This window comes from Gracilinanus agilis, chromosome 3, assembly GCF_016433145.1.
Source record: "Gracilinanus agilis isolate LMUSP501 chromosome 3, AgileGrace, whole genome shotgun sequence".
NCBI lineage: Eukaryota > Metazoa > Chordata > Mammalia > Didelphimorphia > Didelphidae > Gracilinanus > Gracilinanus agilis.
The window spans coordinates 203,812,154-203,832,934 of record NC_058132.1 but is presented as its reverse complement, the minus strand read 5'-3'; the positions used below and the strand labels follow the sequence as shown (position 1 = coordinate 203,832,934).

Sequence of the window (20,781 nt, the reverse complement as noted above, 5' to 3'; positions counted from 1 at the left end):
TCTTTTCCCTCTCCCGTTGCTTCCCCCATGCAGACAGCTGGGTGGATGTCATTGGCCATCACTGCTGTAAATAAGGCCTGCGCTTTTGTGCCGGTGTGTGCGTGTGCTGTATTTCTGTATTTTAATAGACGACTCAGAAAAAAAAAGGAAAAAAGAACCCCCCTTTTTTTAACCTGTGTTCTCCCCCCCCCCAAAGAAAACCCAATCCACTGACATCTCACTGGGACATGCAGACACCCACACACACCATTTGCAGAAAGGGCTCATCTAGTGCAAGGTCACTCTCCTCAAAGTGTGGTGACTCCAAAACTTCCTGCTTCGGGCTGCTCAGGCAGGCTTCCACCTAATACTTCTATCCTGGGGGCACCTAGCAGGCTGGATTGGGATTGAGTATGTCCCTTAGTGTCAGGTCCTTGCTTTCCCCAAATTGTGCATCTGGGGTGTCTGCCTCTGCCACCTCTCCTCTTCCATTTTAGCCCCAACTTAAAAGCTTCTCCAGAGTGGAGATGCCAGAGTAGGGACCTTAGGCAGGGGCTTCTCATTCAGTCCCTCCTAAATTCCACTTGGGATCCTGGAAGATTTTTCTCTCCTCCTGATGGCTCCGGATCCCTGAGTCCCCCTGCCTAGTTATGGAACAGATTGTCATGGCACCAGCAAGAACTGCCCCCTGCTGGAGTTGACCTTGTTACTTAAGACCATGGGACTGTGCCACACACCAGTGTCCTCCTGAAGCCACCACCCACTTCCTCTTACCGTAGGGGGAAGGAGAAGAGGGGGAAGTCTCTGAGTCAGTACCCCACCCCCACCCGGGGACTGTCTTCATGGGTCCCTCCCGGACATTGAGTCAACTGACCATGCCCTCCTATACTCCGAGCCTCCGGAGCCTGTCTTTGGTAGGCTTGGATCCCCTCTTCTCCTCCCTCTTAAGAGTCTCCTGTCCCTTCTCTTCCAGTGGCCTCTCCCCAGCCTCCCAATTGGGGAGGCTGTGGGGACAGGCACCGTGAATCAAAAGCCATAGACAGCTGTGTGTTTTGTCTCCCATTTGCCCTAAAAAAAGGAATTTTGTTTTGTTTTGTTTTGTTTTCCTTTCCTGCCTTCAGGGAAGGCCTTTTGTGCTGAGGGCCAATTCCAGAAGGAGAGGTATCTCTTTCCCTTGGGATACATGCCTCCCTCTCTGCCAGCTTTCCTGCCCCGATAGGGACAGGGCCCCAGGTCAGTAGCCATGATACAAAGGGATATGGCCTCTTCCACCCCACCCCCCTCCCTGGCATCTGGTGCTGTCCGCCTGGCCCACTGTCAGCCTAATCAAGTTCTTTCTCCCCATCCCTCCCCCAGAACAGCTCCGGGGTTGAGGGGGCCCAGGACAGAGTTCTCTTGATTCTGAACACCACCTTCATTCACATCAGGCTCTTCCTCACTGCCCACTCCCACCAGGCACTCTGCCCATCCTGGGTCGTACTCAACACGAGTCATCACCCCGTCTTCTTTCTCACCCCAGGATGACCAACATCTTGTCTCTTCCCGAGCCCTGGGGATTCTTAGTGTTTCCTGACCCTTAGGGGAGAGGAGCCACATCTGACCCCTTCCCCACTGCCCACAACAGGCATTTTTTCACCTCTTCACACCTTCTACCACCACTGAAGTCAACCCACCAGCCTCTACTCCCCCTTCCAATTCATGGCCATACCCTGCCCCCCCCCCCACCATTTTGTATCATTATATAAATATATATATATATAAATATAAATATATAAATACAATATGTGAAGACATCTTCTTGGTTTTTATTTTGAAACAATTTTTAGGCTTGTTTCGGGGGTCTCTGTGCTGCCTGTACTGTATTGACCTGTTTTATAGGTGCCTTTTTATTAAAAAGAAAAACTTCAAAAACCAACCTCTTGCCTTCTGCTTCTGTGTCTGATGGATCCATTCTCTGCCCTGTTGTTTGGTTTAGACAGGATGGCTTGAGGCCTAGTGCTCTGAAGGTTAAGAGACACTGAACTTGGGGCATCTATAGGTGGCTCAGTGGATTGAGAGCCAGGTCTAGGGATAGGAAGGCCTGGGTTCAAATCTGGCATCAGACACTTCCTAGCTGGGTGCCCCTGGGCAAGTCACTTACCCCCATTGTCTAGCCCTTACCTCTCTTCTGCCTTAGAACCAATACCAAGTATTGATTCTAAGATGAAAGGTATGGGTTAAAAAAAGAAAAAGTAAAGAAATCAAATACTGAGCTTTTTTGCCCTGGCAATAAGGTCCTGAAGGGGGTGGCTTTTGATTGGGTTTTGATTGTTCTGAGGTAGAGGGTATTGATGTGGGGATGTCCAGTAGATCCAGGCTTACCAGCCCTCCCCCACCCCATCTCCAAGACTGAGGAGAGGTGTGGGTCCTGGTGCAGGACCTTGGGGTGGCTGGTCAAGCTAGGTCCTTCTGAGCGAGAAGGAGCTTCCTCTGGTTCCATCTGAGCAGCCCCTCAGAGAGGAGTGGATGGCTGCTTCCTTAGGGGTTTGGGGACTTCCCTCCCAGAGGTTGGTGTTGGGGCCCCATCCTGTCCCTTCCTCCCCCCTCACTTCCCTTACCAGAGATACTCTTGGTCCTGGGAGGCCGGGGCACTGGTTGCTCCCATTCTCCATTTGAAGCTTGAATCTGCCTTCTAGGTACCAGTAACTCTGGGCATGGGCCTTTGAGGAGAAGCCAGTTTAGGAACTGTGCCAGAATCCACATTAGGCATATCAACTGATCAATTGGTAGATATTTATTACATGCCTACTATGTGCCAGGCACTGTACTAAGCACTAGGGGTATAAGGAAGCAAAGAGACAAACAAACAAAAAAACCCTAGTCTGCTTTCAAGGAGCTTACGAATGGGAGGCTCAGAGAATCACCAGCTAGATAGGGGTTCCCTACCCAGAATCCCTAGTTCTTGACTTGGACGTAACATTGGTCAGATACCAGTCTGATCAGATGGCCTCCAGAAGGCCCCTCCAGCAGACCTTCTCTGCTGGCCTTGTTCCTTCTAGAAGAATCTCTAACCACTGAACCCTGACAAAGTCCTATTGTTCATCCTTGGTGGGTTGCAACCCCTTCTCTGAGGTCAGGACAGTCTCATGAATATACTCCTCCTCTGGGAGGCAAGGGAGTGGGGAGGGCACCGTTCCTAAATTCCAGAGTGGAATAGAATTTGTCCATTGGGTAGATAGCAGCAAGTATTCCAAGTCTGTTGATGAAGACCCCGAACCACCCCCTTCCTGACCCCAGTGCCAGTCAGAACCTCGACCCAATCCCCCACCTCCACAGATACCCAAATACAGTAGCTGCACAGATGATCAGAACTGTTTCCTTCAGGTGAGGCTTTCCCTCATACCTGGCCTGAGATATTTCTCCTCTTTCTGGCCAGCATCAGGATGCCAACTCAGCCCTCACGCAGCTCAAAAGTTTCCGGCCCTACCTAAACTCGGGCTGAGCTGACTGAGCTGGGGAGGTTTTGGAGATGCCCATGGTCAAGGCCGAAGGCAGCCTTCCGCCAGACTCGGGTTTCCAGGTGCCTGAACTGGGTCAGTCTGAGCTTCCTGTTTGCTTGGATGGCAAGGTTGTGAAACAAGCTAAGGGCTGAAAGAATTCAGGGAGTGGACAGATGGAGGGGAGCCAGGGAGAGCAGGAAGAGTCTCTGCCCACGTATCAAGTGGGTCCTCCTCCTCTGGAGCCCTTTGCCCAATGGTCTCCAGGCCTCCGTTTTCGAGGGTGGGCTCTCCTAGAAGACAATGAATTCTTTTCTTCTTAGGAGGTTGAGAGTGACCAGGTTACAGTTTTCTAGAATGCAGGGAATAAAGGTGACAGTATCCTGAGCCTTTTCTAGACTTCACTGGAGAGTTTATCCCTGAAGACCGATGAGGATACGTGACACACTTTACCTCATTCTGAGCTAAGCAAACTGGGCAAGAGCCATTTCGAGCTTCTGCTTCTGCCTCTGGGTCCCCACCCCAGGCTCAATTTTCAGGCCTCAGGTCTGGAACAGACGAAGAAGTCCCTCAAAGGGGAGGGTCTGTCCGAATCTCCCATCCCCATAAAAATCCACTTATGATCAGACTTCAAAGCGCGACCTCATTGACAGTCCCCACAAGGGATGGGGATCCCTCTCCACCCTTGGAAGGGCAGAAAGAATGGGAGCCTAGAAAGTGGTGATAGAAGTGGCATTCTCTGATTCTGAGCTGCTGCCCTTGCGCCAGCTGGAGAGGAATCGGTGGCGGGCAGCAGGGACCATGCAGCCCAGCTTCCCCAGCAGGCGGATCAGGTCACTTCGGAACTTCACACCCACAAAGGTATAAAGCACAGGGTTGAGACAGCAGTGAGCCAAGCCCAAGAACTCGCATGTGGTGATGGCTGTTGCCAGGTGGTCATCCAGCTGGCAGGACTTGGGCACAGCATCTAGCATCACCAGTGTGTCTAGGAATATGACCACATGATAAGGGGACCAGCAGAAAAAAAATACCCCCGTCACCAGGATGGCTACTTTGATGGCCTTCTGCCGCTGGTGTCTCCGCTGGGCCTGGCACAGGCGCTTCACCACCCCTGCGTAGCACCAGCCCATCACCAGAAGGGGGATGAGGAAGCCCCCCACGTGGTACAGGAAGCGTGAGGTGAGCCATGCGTTACTGCCCGCCAAGCCTTGGCCAGAGAAACTGCAAGTGGCAGAATTGTTGGCGCCACTTTTGCTGACCTTCACGAACAGGAGCTCGGGGAGGGCACAGAGGAAGCTGGCCAGCCAAACAGCAGCACAGGTGACACGGACTGAGAGGAGCCGACGGTGGCGGTAGGTGTGGACGGCGTGGACGATGGCCAGGTAGCGATCCACGGCAATGCAGGCCAGGAGCAGGCTGCTACAGTAGAAATTGACTTTGTGTAGGGCGCTCACGGCCTTACAGAAGAAGGCCCCGAGCACCCAGCCCACGGCACCCTCAATCATCGCGAAGGGCAGGGTGAGCACAAGGAGGAGGTCGGCCACAGCCAGGTGGAGGAGGAAGGTCTCTGTGGAGCTTCGGGACGTGCGATGGCTCTTCAGGATCACTAGCACCAAGGTGTTGCCCATCATGCCCAGGAGGAAGATGGCGCTATAGGCCAAAAGCACAAAAACTGCCTTGAGGCCCAGTTGGTCTGCCCAGCCACGGACTTCAGGGCATAAATACTCGTCTGGCTCAGGCAGCTCATTGCTATAGTTGCTATAGTTACCGAAATCTGAAAACTGTGGGGAGACAAGAAGGATGAGGAGGGAGAGACAAGAGAAAGAGAGGTGAGGACCACAGCCTTCTTTTCTGAGAGAATAATCAATTCCCTTTGCATTTTTTTTTACCCCCAAATCCTTACCTTCTATCTTAGGATCAATACTAAGTATTTTTTTTTTTTCAAGGCAGAATAGGGAAATAGACTAGGCAGAAGGGATCAAGTGACTTGCCCAGGGCCACACAGTCAGGAAGTGTCTGAGGTCATATTTGAACCCAGGACCTTCCTGTCCTTAAGCCTGGCTCTTTATCCACTGAGCCAACTAGTTGCCCCTTCTCTTTGTTCTTGTAATGGCACTGAATATGCCTGTGAGCATTAGCAGACAGAAGTCAATCCTGGGTCCAGGAAAAACTGGGTTCATTCAATCATTCATTTGTTCATAGAGAGACAGCATAATATTGTGGTTAGAAAGCTGACCTTGAGATCAGGAGAACTGAGGCTCATGCCCTGCCTCTGTTAGATGGCAGCTGTGTGGTCCTGGCAAGTTACTTAACCACTCATTGCCCCTGGGCAAATTGCTATGGCTGTTAAGCTGTCGATGCAGTAATGACCTGCATCAGTGGAGAGAGTTTCCATACGGGAAATTTCCCATGTGGCTGAAATGAGAGGCCTGGACTGCCACAAACACCCACCTCTCCCTACCTAAGTAAAAAAGTGTAAGGTAATGTGCTGGATGCAAGGGATACAAAGATACAAAACAATATAACTCTTCCCTCAGATTGCTTACAGTCTTCTGGTGAAAGATATATATGTTCACAGGTAAATAAATACAAAGATGCGGCAAGGTACCTTCTGCTTAGTGAGTTTCTATAATTGAGGAGGGGGCAGCAGAAACTGGACCCCTTGACATTTGGCCCAATCACTTTGTATCCTGGTCATTGGTCCAGTTTGCTTTGGGGATGAGTATTCCTTCCTTCTCTTCTTCCTTCCTTTCCTCCTTCCCTCCTTCCTTCCTTCTCTTCTTTCTTCCTTCCTTCTCTCCTTCCTCCCTTTCCTCCTTCCTTCTTTGTTTTTTCTTCCTTCTCCCCTTTCCTTTCTTCCTCCCTTCCTTTCTTCCTTTCCTTCCCTCCTTCCTTCTCTCTTTCCTTCCTTCCTCCCTCCCTTCTCTTCTTTCTTCCTTCTCTCTTTCCTTCCTCCCTCCCTTCTCTTTTTTCCTTCTCTCCTTTCTCCCTTTCCTCCTTTCTTTTTCTTCCTTCTCTCCTTCCTTCCTCCCTTCTTTTTTTTTAAACCCTTGTACTTCGGTGTATTGTCTCATAGGTGGAAGATTGGTAAGGGTGGGCAATGGGGGGGTCAAGTGACTTGCCCAGGGTCACACAGCTGGGAAGAGGCTGAGGCTGGGTTTGAACCTAGGACCTCCTGTCTCTAGGCCTGACTCTCACTCCATTGAGCTACCCAGCTGCCCCCTCCCTTCTGTTTTTTCTTTTCTCTCCTTCCTTCCTTCCTTCCTTCCTTCCTTCCTTCCTTCCTTCCTTCCTTCCTTCCTTCCTTCCTTCCATCCTTCCTTCCTTCCATTATTTTTCTTTTTGGAGGCCAACAGAATTAAGTGACTTGCCCAGGGTCACACAATAGTAAGTGTCTAAGGCCATATTGTGGAACTAAAGCCAATCTATGCCTCCCTCTCACTTACTGCCACTTCCTCCTCCCATTCCCCGATCCATCTTGGACATGGCCAAAGAGGGAGAGCTGAGGAGAGGGGATGGGGAGTAGGGTGCAGCCAGAGGCATGAACTGAAGGGCAGCGGCAGCTGTGGTTTCAGACGTCCTTCTCTTCCCCTTCCCCACCCCCTCAGTCACTCAGGCTGTTTACGGAGCTAACCGCAGAGGAAGGCCCTGATCACTGTTTTCATACCTTTCACTCACAGCTGCCTCAGCCACACCTGTTCCTCATTGCCCTCCTCTGCCTGGGCCCCCCCATCGGCCCCTGCCCTGGATAACTAAGTATGTGAGGGAAGAGGACCACCCTGGAAATGATGGAGGCCCAGGGGAGCTTGGACACTTGTTCTCTCGCTCGTGGGGCCCCGTCACGGCACATCCTTTCCCCGCCATGCCGGGGCGGCTTCTATGTGATCCCACTGAGTGGAAACAGCTGCCTGGCTCCAATGCCACTGGCAGGTCTTTCTGATTCCCCCCGAAGCTGAGGGCCTGCCCTTTGGAGGTTGCCTAGGCTTTCCTATGGATGTGTCTTGCTGAGGCAGAGCCCAGCTGTTTTTCCCAATTAGAATGGAAGTTCCATGAGAGCAGGGACTGTTTTCAGTTGTTCTTTGTATCAAGAGCCTGACACCTATTCGGGAAATGCCTAAGAAGTGCTTGATGAGGGGCAGCCAGGTGTCTAGAGAGAGTTGTATGGTGTTGGGAGTCCTCAGACCCTTCCTAGCTGTGTGACCCTGGGCAAGTCACTTAACCCCCATTGCCTAGCCCTTACCTCTCTTCTATTGGTTCTAAGGTGGAAGGTAAGAGTTTAAAAAAATAAAATGTTTTACAAAATGCCTGCCTGCTGATTGACTACTAGATATTTTTGCTTAGCTGTTCTCAGGGGGCAAGTGTCTCTGTCTCTCGGCTCTGACATGGGATCATAACCTCACCTTGTTAGTGGGGTCCCTCTCCCAGGCTGGGTCCCTCCTTTCCTGGTCCCTGCGGCAGTGCTAGGCATGGTCTTTTTACCCTCTGAAGAGCAGGGTGGACGTGGGGAGGGAAGTGGGAGGGAAGGGAAGATAAGAACGTAGGAAATGCAGGCAGAGGAGTCAGAAGATGGCTTCTACTCTTGGCTCGCTCACACTTCCAACACCCTCTTTTCCCTTGTGTGTAACATAAGAGGGTTGGACGCTTGCTTTCCTCTGAGAGGTACGGCAATATTTTTAGTCTCCCTGGCCTTAGTCTCTGTAAAATGAGGGGGTTAGACCTCCCTTCCAGCCCTGGTCTGTGATTTTTTTTTAAACCCTTACCTTTCATCTTGGAGTGAATACTGTATATTAGCTCCAAGGCAGAAGAGTGGTAAAGGCAAGCAATGGGGGTCAAGTGACTTGCCCAGGGTCACACAGCTGGGAAGCGTCTGAGGTCACATTTGAACCCAGGACCTCCTATCTCTAGGCCTGGCTCTCAATCCACTGAGCCACCCAGCTACCCCATCCTGGTCTGTAATTTCTAAAATCGAATCCTGTGATATCCTATGACCTTGGACTCTCTGGAGCCTCTCCTTTGGTTCTGTAGGCTAGGCTTTCTCTCTCTTGGGTTGGGCCCAGGGAGCCTCACCCACACTGCCATCTGATAACTATTGTCTCTTTAAAAAATTTTTTTTAAACCTTTACCTTCTGTCTTAGAATCAATACTGGGTAAGGCAGAAGAGCAGTAAGGGCTGGACAATGGGAGTTAAGTGACTCTCCCAGGGTCACACAGTTAGGAAGTGTCTGAGGTCAGGTTTGAACCCAGAACCTCCTCTCTCTTGGTCTATCCACTCTAGCCACCGAGCCACCGAGTTGCCCCATTGCCTCTTACTAGAATTCAGAGGGGAAAACTAGGAACACAGGGGAAGAACAGGCCAAATTAGACGGAGATGCAGAGAATAGGGGCAGAAAGAGACAGAATTCCAGCAGAGTGACAATACTGCTCATCAGAGAACCTGGGACTAGCTAGCCAGATGGGTACAGCAGCCCGGTTAGGATCTGTGTCAAAAGTGTAGACCCACAAAACATCAAGGCTGATTTCCATTTTGATTTTTCTAGAGCCCTAACAAGTCTTATCTGTGACCAGAGCAAATTAATTTCTGGAAATATGGCAATCATGGCAAAGAGGAGAGCCCAGGAGAGGGGGTGATTTTGTCTCCGGAGAATTTAGCCCTCTCTTCTCAGTTCCCCTGGATGTCAATGCCCTGGGACAAAACTCTGTTCAATCTGTGCTCGTTCCAACTCTAGGTTTATCTTACAATTGGCGGGTAATTTATTTAATGTCAAAGTGTCTGAAAATTGAACAAGGTGAGATGATGGATTTGTGTTCCCTCCTAACTCCCTGAAGGTGGGAGGGAAGGAAAGGATTTCTTTGGTTCTGGGCTTTCACACAGTTATGATTTGGAAGAAACCCCGGGAGGATGAGGGGGTGAGAAGGGAGGGGAGGGAAAGAAGCTGGTTTGTGGGGAGAGGAGTTGACATAATGTCTCAGCAGGAGGTGTCAAACTGCAGCTTGGGGGATGAGAAGGAGTGACAAGTGTAAAAGCCTCAGCCAACAGTTGAGGGAGGGATTCCTGCTCTGGGGGGCCCCATGGGGAGAGGCAGAGAGTATGACTCTGAGCAAGAAACCCAGGCTGGGAAGTTCAGCTGGTGGGTGCAGGGACCAAAGAGACTGTCCCAAGGAATCTATTCCTTCTCCCCACCCAAAAAGTTCACATAGACAGACAGACAGACACATGCACACACCCCCCTTTACCTTTTGCCTTGGAATCAGTACTAAGTATTGTTTCCAAGGCAGAAGAAGGCTAAAGGCTATGCAATTGCGGGTCAGTGACTTGCCCAGGATCACACAGCTAGGAAGTGTCTGAGATCCCATTTGAACCAAGGACTTCCCAGCTCCAAGTTTGACATGCTATCCATTGAGCCACCTCACTGCCCCAAGAGCATATATTCTAGATGGAGAAACAATGCAGACGTGTATTACTGCATATAGAATATATACAGGTAATATATGCAGAATACACAAAGGAATATAAGGAAGTTTTGGAAGGGAGCTACTAGCAGCTATGAGCATAAAGAAAGGCTTCATGTAGAAGGCAGGGCTTGAATTGTGCCTCAAAAGAAAGTGGTGGGGGGCAGCTGGTGGCTCAGTGGATTGACCCGGAGGTCCTGGGTGCAAATCTGGCCTCAGACACATCCCAGCTGTGTGACCCTGGGCAAGTCACTTGACCCCCTTTGCCTAGCCCTTACCACTTTTCTGCCTTGGAACCAATACTCAGTATTGATTCTAAGATGGAAGGTAAAGGTTTAAAAAGAAAGAAAGGAATACAAAAAGTGAGATATATTCCAGGCACGGGATAGCCTATGCAAAAGTATAGAGAAGGTTATGGGTGAAGAACAGTAGGAAAGTTTGGAAGGACCACTGCGTGCATGGCAGGAGTAACGTCATAAAGTCAGAAAGGCCGGTTGGAAGGAGATTGTAAAAAGCTTTAGAGGTCCAACAGATGAGTTTCTATTTTATCCTAGAAGCAATGGAACCCCTGGAGTTTATTTCTCAGGGAAACAACATGGTTGGACCTGTGGTTTAGGAAAAAAATCTCTTTGGCAACTGAGGGAAGATTTCTCGGGATGAAGAGAGACGAGGCAATGAGAGTCTTTGGGGATTGTTGTAAAAGTCCATTTGAGAGATGATGAGGGCCCAAACCTGAGTGGTGGCCATGTGAGGCAAGCCAGAGGATGGGAAAAGTTTGTCCTTTACTGCAGGCAAATTCGAATGAAGGTGTGTGACAAAGAAATCTCCCATCCCCCCTCCCCAGCCCCGACTAGAGAGCAAAAACCAGGCAGGAACCCTAAGATATTAACTGAGACAGACCCTCCTGACCTTATGGGGCTTACAGCCTAGTAAGGGCACTGACGTCTGTATTTGTTGTTGCTCATTTTTCAGGTGTGTTTGACTCTTCATGACCCTGTTTGGAGTTTTCTTGGTAGAGATACTAGAGTGGTTTACCATTTCCTTCCCTAGTTCATTTTACGGATGAGGAAACTGAGGCAAACAGGGTTAAGTGACTTGCTCAGAGTCACACAACTGGTAATTATCTGAGGCCAGATTTGAATTTAGGAAGATCCATCTTCCTGACTCCCAGCTGACATTCTATTCACTGCACCACCTAGTCGCCCTGATACCTGTATAAGTGGCTTCAGTGCATAACTGAAGATGCTCAAGGCATTAGAGGGGAACGAAACAAAGAGCTTCTCCAGCTCTGCAGGAGAAGGATCCTTACTCTTGGGAAGAACAAGGACAGCTTCATGGAGGAGGTGGCGTTTTACTCGTTTGGATGCACTGAGTTTCAGCAGGCAGAGATCCAGCAAAGGGGATTCTGAGTGTAGAGAATGATGGGTACAAAAGAATTGGAAAGATGGGACATGGGCTAGGAATGGTGAAAAGTGTTTTTTGACTGAAGCATAGGAGATAGACAAAGATAAAGACAGAGACAGCTGGGTAGTGCAGTGGATAGAGCACCAAACCTGGAGTCAGGAGGTTCAAATCTGGCTCAGATTCTTTCTACCTGTGTGACCCTGGTAAGGTCACTTAGCCCTAATCGCCTAACCTTTACCCTTCTTCTGTCTTAGAAATTGATACTAGTATTGATTCTGAGACAGAAGGTAAGGGTTAAAAAAAAGATAAAGGCAGAGAGGCAGGAAGAGTGATTGATCGGATCACAGAGGGCCTTGACATCAAGGTAGTAGAGTAGAAAGAATATAGGATAGGGAGCCAAAGGATCTGGGTTCAAATCCCCTCTCTGCCTCTATTTGCATGATTTTGTCCTCCAACAAAGTAGTTCTCCCTCTCCCTCCATCTGCTCAGCTTTGGACCATCTGTATATCTGACACAGAGGCCATTTAGAATTTTGGCCTCAGTTTCTTTATCTGGAAAAGGAGGTAGTTCAAACTGGATGACCTCCAAAGGTTGTTCTGTCTCTCAGTCCCTGACTAAGACTATCCACCAGATGATGAGTTTGACTTATATATGGCAGGCATTAGAGGGCAGAAATGTGAGCTACACATTTATCTGTTTACTCTGGGAGAGCAACTCAAACTCAGTTATACATAGTACATGCCCTATTGTAGCAACACCAATATGGGCACGTGCCCACAAGAGAAATATGTTCATGGGTTCATGTACACGCTACACGGAAAATGGCATGACATGCCCTGACACAGAAGGAAGACAAAACAAAGGACCTGCATACAAGAGTACCGAGTCAAGTTCTGTCTCACCTTGTTCAGTGAGATACCCTGAGCTTGAGGAAATGGAGAGATGGAAAGTTTCTGGAGAGAAGAATAGGCACAATAGTTGTCTAGAGGGTGGTGGGATGAAATCAGGATTTTAAATTCAGCTTTATCCCAGGGCCAAAAGATTCCTCTGCTACTGAGTTGGATCTCTGCCCTTCCCTTCTCCAACTGGCTCAAAGAGTATTTTAAAAATGTAATATAATTTTTGGAGTAGCCGGGTGGCTCAGTGGATCGAGGCCAGGTCTAGAGATGGGACATCCTGGGTTCAAATCTGGTCTCAGACACTTCCTAGCTGTGTGACCCTGGGCAAGTCACTTAGCCCCCATGGTCTAGCCCTTAACACTCTTCTGCCTTGGAACGTGTACTGATTCTAAGATGGAAGGTAAGGGTTTAAAAAAATAATACAATTTTAAAAGTTTTTTTTTTTTTTTTTTTTTTTAGCAGCAAAGGGTAAGTAATTAGGGTTGTTACTTGCCCATGGTCACTCATCTAGGAAGTATCTAAGGCCAAATTTGAGCCCAGGCCTCCTGACTCCAGGCCTAGGGCTTTATCCATTGTGTTACTAGCTGTCCCTGAAGAGTATTGATTAGAATGAAATCTCCTTGAGAGCAGGGACTGTTTCATTTTTCCTTTGTATTTCCAGAGTTTAGCATTGTGTCTGGCATATAGTGATTAAATATTTGTTGATTAATTAATGACTTAATGTTGACTTGGATGGGGTCCCTAGTGATACACCACAGGACTTTTATCTTCAGGATGTCTTAATCAGTGACTTGGGTTAAAATTCTAGATGGCCCCTGTGTCAGATATACAGATGGTCCATAGCTGAGCAGATGGAGGGAGAGGGAGAACTACTTTGTTGGGGGACAAAAGCAGGACTCAGAAAGATCTTGACAAGTTAAAAGGATGGTTCAAAATCAACAAGATACAATTGAACAGGGATAGTCACAGTCACAGAGTCTGGGACTTGAAAGGAGTTTATGAAGGCCAAACAGAAAGGCCTTCATTTAGGTTAATAAAATCAGCAGAACAGTATAGGCCAGGCGAGACATGGCATGATAACCAACCCTTCATATGATAAAGACCTAGAGGGTTTTAGCAAGTCCAGTGTGAACCAACAGTGGAACATGGAGGCCTGGATCTCTTAGCCTGCATTCAGGGAAAAAACGGTGTCAGAATAAGTCAATTCAACTCTGTTCTGGTCAGATACATCACAATGGGAATCACATTTGGGGCACCATTTTTTAAAAGTTGTAGTGGACTTATTAATGCTAATATATATAATAATAGCTAGAATTTATGTAGTTCTTTAAGATTTATAAAGCACTTTCCAAATATTATCTCACATTATATTATAATATTAATCACAATTATTGTTTATATGATATAATACATATAACGTAGCATTGCAAAGTATACTATTTTATATTTCTATAAATTTCCCAAGCATTTTCCCCATAATAATACTTTGGGTACATAGTAGACATTTTATAGGCAAGGAAACAAAACTCAGAGATTAGGTGATCCAATGACTTCAGTGTTGAAGCTAGGATTCTTGACATCACCAGACTCCAAAGCAGCCCTCAGGTCAGGGGATTTCCTGACAACAGGGGTGTCTTCCAGCAGAAATGAGATGCTGAGACCACTTGTCAGAGGTGTTGCAGAGGCATTCCTCCAGAGTCTCAGCATCACATTTCAAAGGAAATATTGAAGAACTTCCAGAAAAGAGTAACCAAGATGTTAAGGGATCTGGAAACCAGGCCATGGGGATGGTTTGAAGGAACTTGGAGGAGTTACCCTGGAGAAGAGAAGTCTTGGCAAAATGTTGGCTGTCTTTCATTATTAAAGGGCTTTCCCATGAAGTGCATGTAGGAAGAGACCTCAGAGGCCAACCTAGCCCTTTTATTTGACAGAAAAAGAAACTGAGGCTCAAGAAGTTTAAATGGTTTGCCCAAGATCACATAGGTAGCAAATTTCAGGGATGGAATTTGAACCCAAATCTTGGATCATAGGGAGTAGTTTTTAGGGTTGTACATGTTCTCTATAGATTTAGAGGGCAGAACTAAATCTAATGGGTAGAAGTTATAGAGATGGAGATTGTGATTTAATGTAAAGAATTTATTAATACTTTGAGTTATTAAAAATATAGGACTGGCTTCTCCACAAAATAGTGAGCTCTTCATCACTGGAAGAGGCCAGAGGAAAAATATTCATGCATTAGAAACATTGTAGAGGGTCAAGAGGATTTCTGCCTTAGGAGGGAGGGAGGAGATGGATGATGGTCTCTATGGAGGCAACATGGCCAGGGTAAAGAGAAAGAGACTTGGAATCAGAGGGCTTGGTTCAGATTCCATCTCTACCATTTCCTTTGTACATACAAACTACAGTCCCTCTGAGTCTTGGCTCCTCTATACAATGATGGGATTGGACAAGGTGACTTCTAAAGCCCCTTCTAATTCCACGTCTATAGTCCATTAGGTTCCTTTCTAAGATTCTAATATTTTGTGATTCTCTATGTTTTCACTCTTTTTCCTGGGACCCTCATTTCTAGGCTCATTACCAGGGAAGCTGGTTTGTCTATTTGACTCACCCTGCGGCAGGTGAGAAGGATCAGCAAGGCTGGCACCACTAGCCAACATCAGCCTGGCAGTGCAGTGGGCGGCTGCCCACTCTACAGGGCTCATGACTCAATCCAAGCTGAAGCTCAAAATTCCCATGAGTGCTGAGTCACTTTGCCTGGGGGAGGCCTTTGCATACAAAGTCTGGGTCATGGTGTGGAAGAAGGTTGTGTAAGCTCCCTGGCTCCACTTGGGAGATTTTGGACACTTTAAACAGTGGACCCCCAGACCCTCCTGCTTGGTGGGAATGACTACCAATTTTGTGCCCATCTGATCTCTCCAACTACTGTCAGTAATAATGGGGCTTATCAGTCTTTCCCAGGCAAGTACCTTCAGCAACTCAAGCTTGCCCATGTGGGAGATGGAGGAGCTTCCAATTTGCTTAGAAACCAACTGAATCAAATTCCAGATTCCTCCTCATTTTAGCTAAGGTTTTTAGTACAGTTCTAGACTCAAGTTCCTCCTCGCCTTTTCTCTGCTCCTAGGCTTATAGTACTCAAGAATATTGACCTCTCATAGCAGGCATGTTGAAAACTAGCCCATTTCTGACATCTCTGGTAATTCCTTTTGTGGCACCAAAGAATTGGATTCAAAGTCGATGTCCATCTACTGGGAATGGCTACACAGACTGTGGCATATACATGTAATGGAACGTTACTCTGCCTTTTAAGAAACGATGAACACTGAGAAGGATGGGAAAGCTAACATGAATTGATTCAAGAGCAAAATAAGTCAAGCCCAGAAATCAGCATTAGTGTCTACAACAGGGGTAGGGGTCGATCTGCCTGGCTCTCTCGACCTTTGGCCTCCCAGGTTGGGAGGGGGTCTGTGTGGTGGAATGGGGGGTTTTATTTCTCTCCTGCAGCTGGGAGATGCCTCACTGGGCCCCAAGTTCGCCATGTGCAGGAGTGCCCAATGAACCAGCTATGGGTGTCGGGAAGACCAGACTGATCTGTCAGGGCTTTAGGTAAACCAGTCTGGCCTCTCTCAGTACTACAGAATCATGGAAACATCAAGTTGGAAAGAATTTCAAAGGCCACCTAGTCTGATCTGCCCTGAGCAGGAGATGTCCCTCTTCAGTGTCACCTTGAAGTGATTGTATGGTCTTCAGCTAGAGTAATAATAGCTAGCATTTATAGAGCACTTTCAGTGCTATATTTTCAAATCATTTTACAAATGTTATCTTTCATCCCCATAGTAACACTTGGAAGGAGAAGTTATTATTATCCTAATTATACAGATATATGGAAACCAAGGCAGAGAGAGATCAAGTGACTTGCCCAGGGTCCCACAGCTAGTAAGTTGTCTGAGGCTGGATTTAAACTTAGGTCTCCCTGACTCTAGGTCCAGTGTCATCTCCTGGGCCATCTAGCTGCCCAGAGGAAGCTTGCTGTCTCCTGATGTAGGCCATTGTACTTTTATATAATTCTATTTGCTTGGGAAAATGCTCTTTATATCAAGCCCAAATCTACTATAATCTGTCATGTCTATTCATTTTTCTTTTTAATCATCAGCAAATATTAATTAAGCAACATGTAAATAACTCCATATAACAAAATCTATAACTCTATATCCCTCTATACATATATAAAAACCATATATACACATATAACTATATTTATATATATAACCATCTATAACTATGTGTGTATAACATATGTACATATAATTATATATGTTAATATAACCACATACATGTATATAACTATGTATATATCCATGCCTATCTATAACTATAGGTGTATATAGAACTATTTGTGTATATAACTATATATGTATATACATAACCATCTACATGTATATATAAAGTATATTTGTACATATAACCATATGTGTATTATACTACATGTAACTATACATGTGTACACATAACCATCTAGAACTATATATGTATATATAACATATATACTTATATGTGTATAATTTACATAAGTCACACACAATGTAACCATAGTTTTATATAATATATGATTATAATTTTATTCATTCATAATATAATTAATTAATTTTCAATATGATTAATTAATTTATGATATGATTATAACTGTAATTATATTTTGATTAATATATCATATAATGTATATATAAAACTATGGTTATATCTGTATATATAGCTTATGTAAACTATACATATATAACATACATATAACTATGGTTCTTTGTGTGCATATGTATATAAAAACTATGTATAAAATGATGTGTATATAAAACTATATGTGTATATATATATAACTGTATATAAATGATATTTGTATATATAACCATATGTGTATACATATGTGTGTACAGTGATCCTTCACCTATTGTGGAAGTTACGTTCCAGAGACCCTTGCCATGGGTGAAAATCTGCCAAGTAGGGGCGTTATATTTATTTTATTATTTATACATATTTTAAGGCTTTATAAACCCTTCCCACTCTCCTAGAAACCTTTTCCACACTCTTATTCACCAAAGTCACTGAACCAATTAGCGCCCAGGATACAGAATATAGCACTATGGTAGCTCGCCTTTCATTGTCATCATTTATATAAAACTATATATAACTACATATATGTACTTATAACCATCTATAACTATGTATCTATGTATAGATAACATATATACTTATGTAGGTTTAATTTATGTTATATACACATATATGATAATATGTATATATAACTGTGAGTATAACTACATATACGATACAAGTATATATAAAACTACATGTGTAATGTAACTATATGTGTGTATATATATATATATATAAATGTATATAGAAATGATATTTGGATATATAACCATGTCGGTATATATGTGTGTGTATTTACATATCCTTATATAACTATATATGTGTATATATAACTATATATGTGCCTAAAATTATATGTGTATATCTAATAATCTATAACTATAAGTGTATATACCTTATATACTATGTATAACTTTTGTAAGTTATATATACCTATACAATCACATATGTATATATCTCTGTGTACATATACATAACTATATATAACTGTATGTGTATATATAACCATATATATGTATACAAATATAGAACTTTATGTATAGACATGGCTATATATAACTCTACATATTGTAAGATTAACATTAATATCCAGTAACTCCAAGTATTATAAGATTTATTAATAATCACTTGAAGTAGAAGAAATAAAAAGACAAAAGTAAAAGCCTGAGTGAGGCCCACTTTCCCAGCCGAGATCAGGGAAAAGAGAGCAAGGGGTGGGTCGCACAAAACTTATATCCTCCCTACGTTAGCACACAACGTGAGAAGGAACATGGGAAGCTGGGAAAGAGAGTTTGGGGGAGCAAAATTCTAATTACACAATATAGAAAAACTATACATGTATAAACCATATGTATTTGTAACTACCTAAAAAAAATATATATATATGTATATATATGAAAATCTCTCTCTCTCTTGAACTATAAATGTACCTAATTCCATGTAGCTATATAAACCATATGTATTATGTATGACTCTATAACTCTATACACATACATGCTATCACTTAGAGATCGTTTAGTCTTTAGGGCCAAGAAGAGGGAGTATTTCCATAGGAGAGGCCCTTCAGATACTTGGAAGAGAGCTATGGTGGCTGCCCTAAACCTTTTTTCCAGCTTTACCTGCCTCAGTTTCTCCAGTTGATTTTTGGGTGGCCTTTTCTTTCCTTTCTTCAGCTTTCTCTCCCTGCTCCCCATCACCCTGCATTGAAAGGGGCTCGTTCAAAACTTGCTTTAATTTCTCCGGTGACTGCAATACTTTGGGACTTCTCTGATGTCTCTGCCATGTCCTAGAAAGCTTATTATTAGGAAAACCTCAACCTGTGGGGAGATCCTGCCAGCCTCAGTTCTCTGCCTCACGGCCATTCTCTGTCTCTCTGGAACCCAGAGTCATGAATGCCCAAAGTCCCAAGTCAGGAACACGTCGTTTCTCACCTCGTCACATTACTCGGGGGTTTCTCTGACATTTACATCCCTGGTGGCTTCTACCCCCGGGTTTTTGTGTATTCTCTTCCCCTCTTAGATTATAAATTCCTAGGGAGCAGTGGCTATTCCCCCCTCCTTCCCACTCCCATATCTGTAGCCTTAGTGCCCAACCCTGTGTCTGGCACATAGTAGGTGCTTAATAAATATTGCCTGACTATTGACTAATGTGTCCCCTAGAATCACAGATGGGCTGCTCAGGCCAGGTGTGACCCCGCACTAAGACAATGTGACTGAAGAGGGGAAGGAGAGTGGCCTCTGGACGGATCCAGAGCCTCGGCTCTCCCCAGCTCCAGCTCTGCCCTGACTTTGGCTCAGGCTCCCCGCAGGCAAGCTCAGAATTCCTGTGGGCTGAGCCATCCATGCCTAGGCATCCCTGTGCCCGGGGCAAGATCGCATTCCTCTCCACCCCCTCTGCCTTAGGCCACCCCTCGCTCTGGTTTTTAGGTCCTGCAGTTACCCTTTCCTTCTCTGGGCCTCTGGGTGAAGAGGTACAAACAAACAAACAGACTCAAAACTCTCTGTCTAGGACAATTTTTAAACCTCCCAGCCACAAGTTTAGCTTTGAGCATTGGCCACCCTGGTTCCTGCATCAGCCTGGATCCCAGAAGCTATTTCTGTAATGACAAAGGAGAGAATGGCACAGAGGGATGAAGGGTTCTGGGAAATGCTAATTAAAAAAAAAAAAAAAGCAAAAATCCAACCCTTCAACTTGGAAGTGCTCTTTACTCAGAAAACTGCTTTCATTGCAACTCTGTGCTGTGGGCAGGCCAAATATTCTCATTTTCTAGTTGAGGGTAGTGCTATTAATAATGAATTTTATTTTTAAAATAATACTGTTGCTGCCTTTTGTATGGCTCTTTAAGATTTGCAAAGCATTTTATTTTATTTTAGGGTCCAGGGAAATTAAGTCCTGGAGTGATCCCTTCTCTTCTCCTTCCTCCCAGACCTCATGGAGCAATTGGATTTGTGACTCTAATCATTGGAGCATAGATTTAGAGCCAGAAATGACCTTAGAGGTCATCTAGTCCCACCCTTTTTATTTTACAGTGGAGGAAACTGAGATTGGAAAGATTTTTATTTTTATTTTTTAAACCCTTACCTTCCATCTTGGAATCAGTACTGTGTTCCAAGGCAAAAGAGTGGTAAAGGTCAGGCAATGGGGGTCAAGAGACTTGCCCAGGGTCACACAGCTAGGAAGTGTCTAAGGTCAAATTTGAACCTAGGACCTCCCATTTCTAGGCCTGGCTCTCAATCCACTGAGCCTCCCAGCTGCCCCCTCGGAAAGATTTAAAGGACAAGATTAATATCAAATAGTCAGTTAATGAACATGAAGTGCTTACTTTATGGCAAGCACTGTGCTAAGTGCTGGATACCAAGAAAGGGAAAAGGCTATTCCTTCTCTCAAAGAGCTCCCAGCTTAATGGAAGGGACAACAAGCAAATAATTATATACAAACAAGATCGATGCAGAACAAACTGGAGATAATCAAAAGAGAAGGCTCTAGCTTTAAAGGGGATGAAGAAAGACTTCTGCAGAAGGAGGGGATTTTAGCTGGGACTTGAAGGAAGCCAGAGAAGCCAGGAGACAGAGACAAGGAGCAAGAACATTCCAAGGAGGGGGCACCGCCAGGGAAAATCCATCTCCACATCCAGGTGGGCTTCTTTCCATTCTCCCATAAATTGTCAAGTAATGTTTTGTTTGGTGGTCAGCCAGCTGTGTTTGTTTTTAAACCCTTACCTTTGTTCCCAGTGACAGCAGGACAGAAGGGTAAAGAACTAGATGATAGGTGTTAAGTGACTTGCCCAGGGTCATGCAGCCTGGAAGTATCTGAGGTCTGATTTGAACCCAGGTCCTCCCAACTGTAGGCCTGGTGCTCTATCTTCTGTGCCACTTAACTGCCTGGACTATGCTTGTTTTCTAACTCCCCTACCAAACTGTAAGCTCTGT

General features: G+C 45.5%; 1 protein-coding gene across 1 annotated transcript; it reads right to left on the bottom strand.

Moving 5' to 3' along the window:
- Positions 1-4,165: 4,165 nt before the first annotated feature.
- On the bottom strand, positions 4,166-14,910 carry CXCR5 (C-X-C motif chemokine receptor 5). Its single transcript, XM_044669034.1, has 3 exons — positions 14,817-14,910; positions 11,117-11,310; positions 4,166-5,236 (listed from the first exon to the last, which is right to left on the bottom strand). Exons 1-3 carry the CDS (start codon positions 14,908-14,910, stop codon positions 4,166-4,168), a joined length of 1,359 nt encoding a protein of 452 aa, XP_044524969.1.
- Positions 14,911-20,781: the final 5,871 nt, after the last annotated feature.

Coding starts and splice junctions, on each gene's coding strand:
- CXCR5 (XM_044669034.1), bottom strand. CDS start 14,910: ATGAGCCCTGTAGAGTGGGCAGCCGCCCACTGCACTGCCAGGCTGATG. Junction 11,311..14,816: donor TCCTTCTCACCTGCCGCAGG/GTGAGTCAAATA, acceptor CTCTACACTCAG/AATCCCCTTTGCTGGATCTC. Junction 5,237..11,116: donor CACTGAAGCCACTTATACAG/GTATCAGGGCGA, acceptor GTCTCCCCACAG/TTTTCAGATTTCGGTAACTA.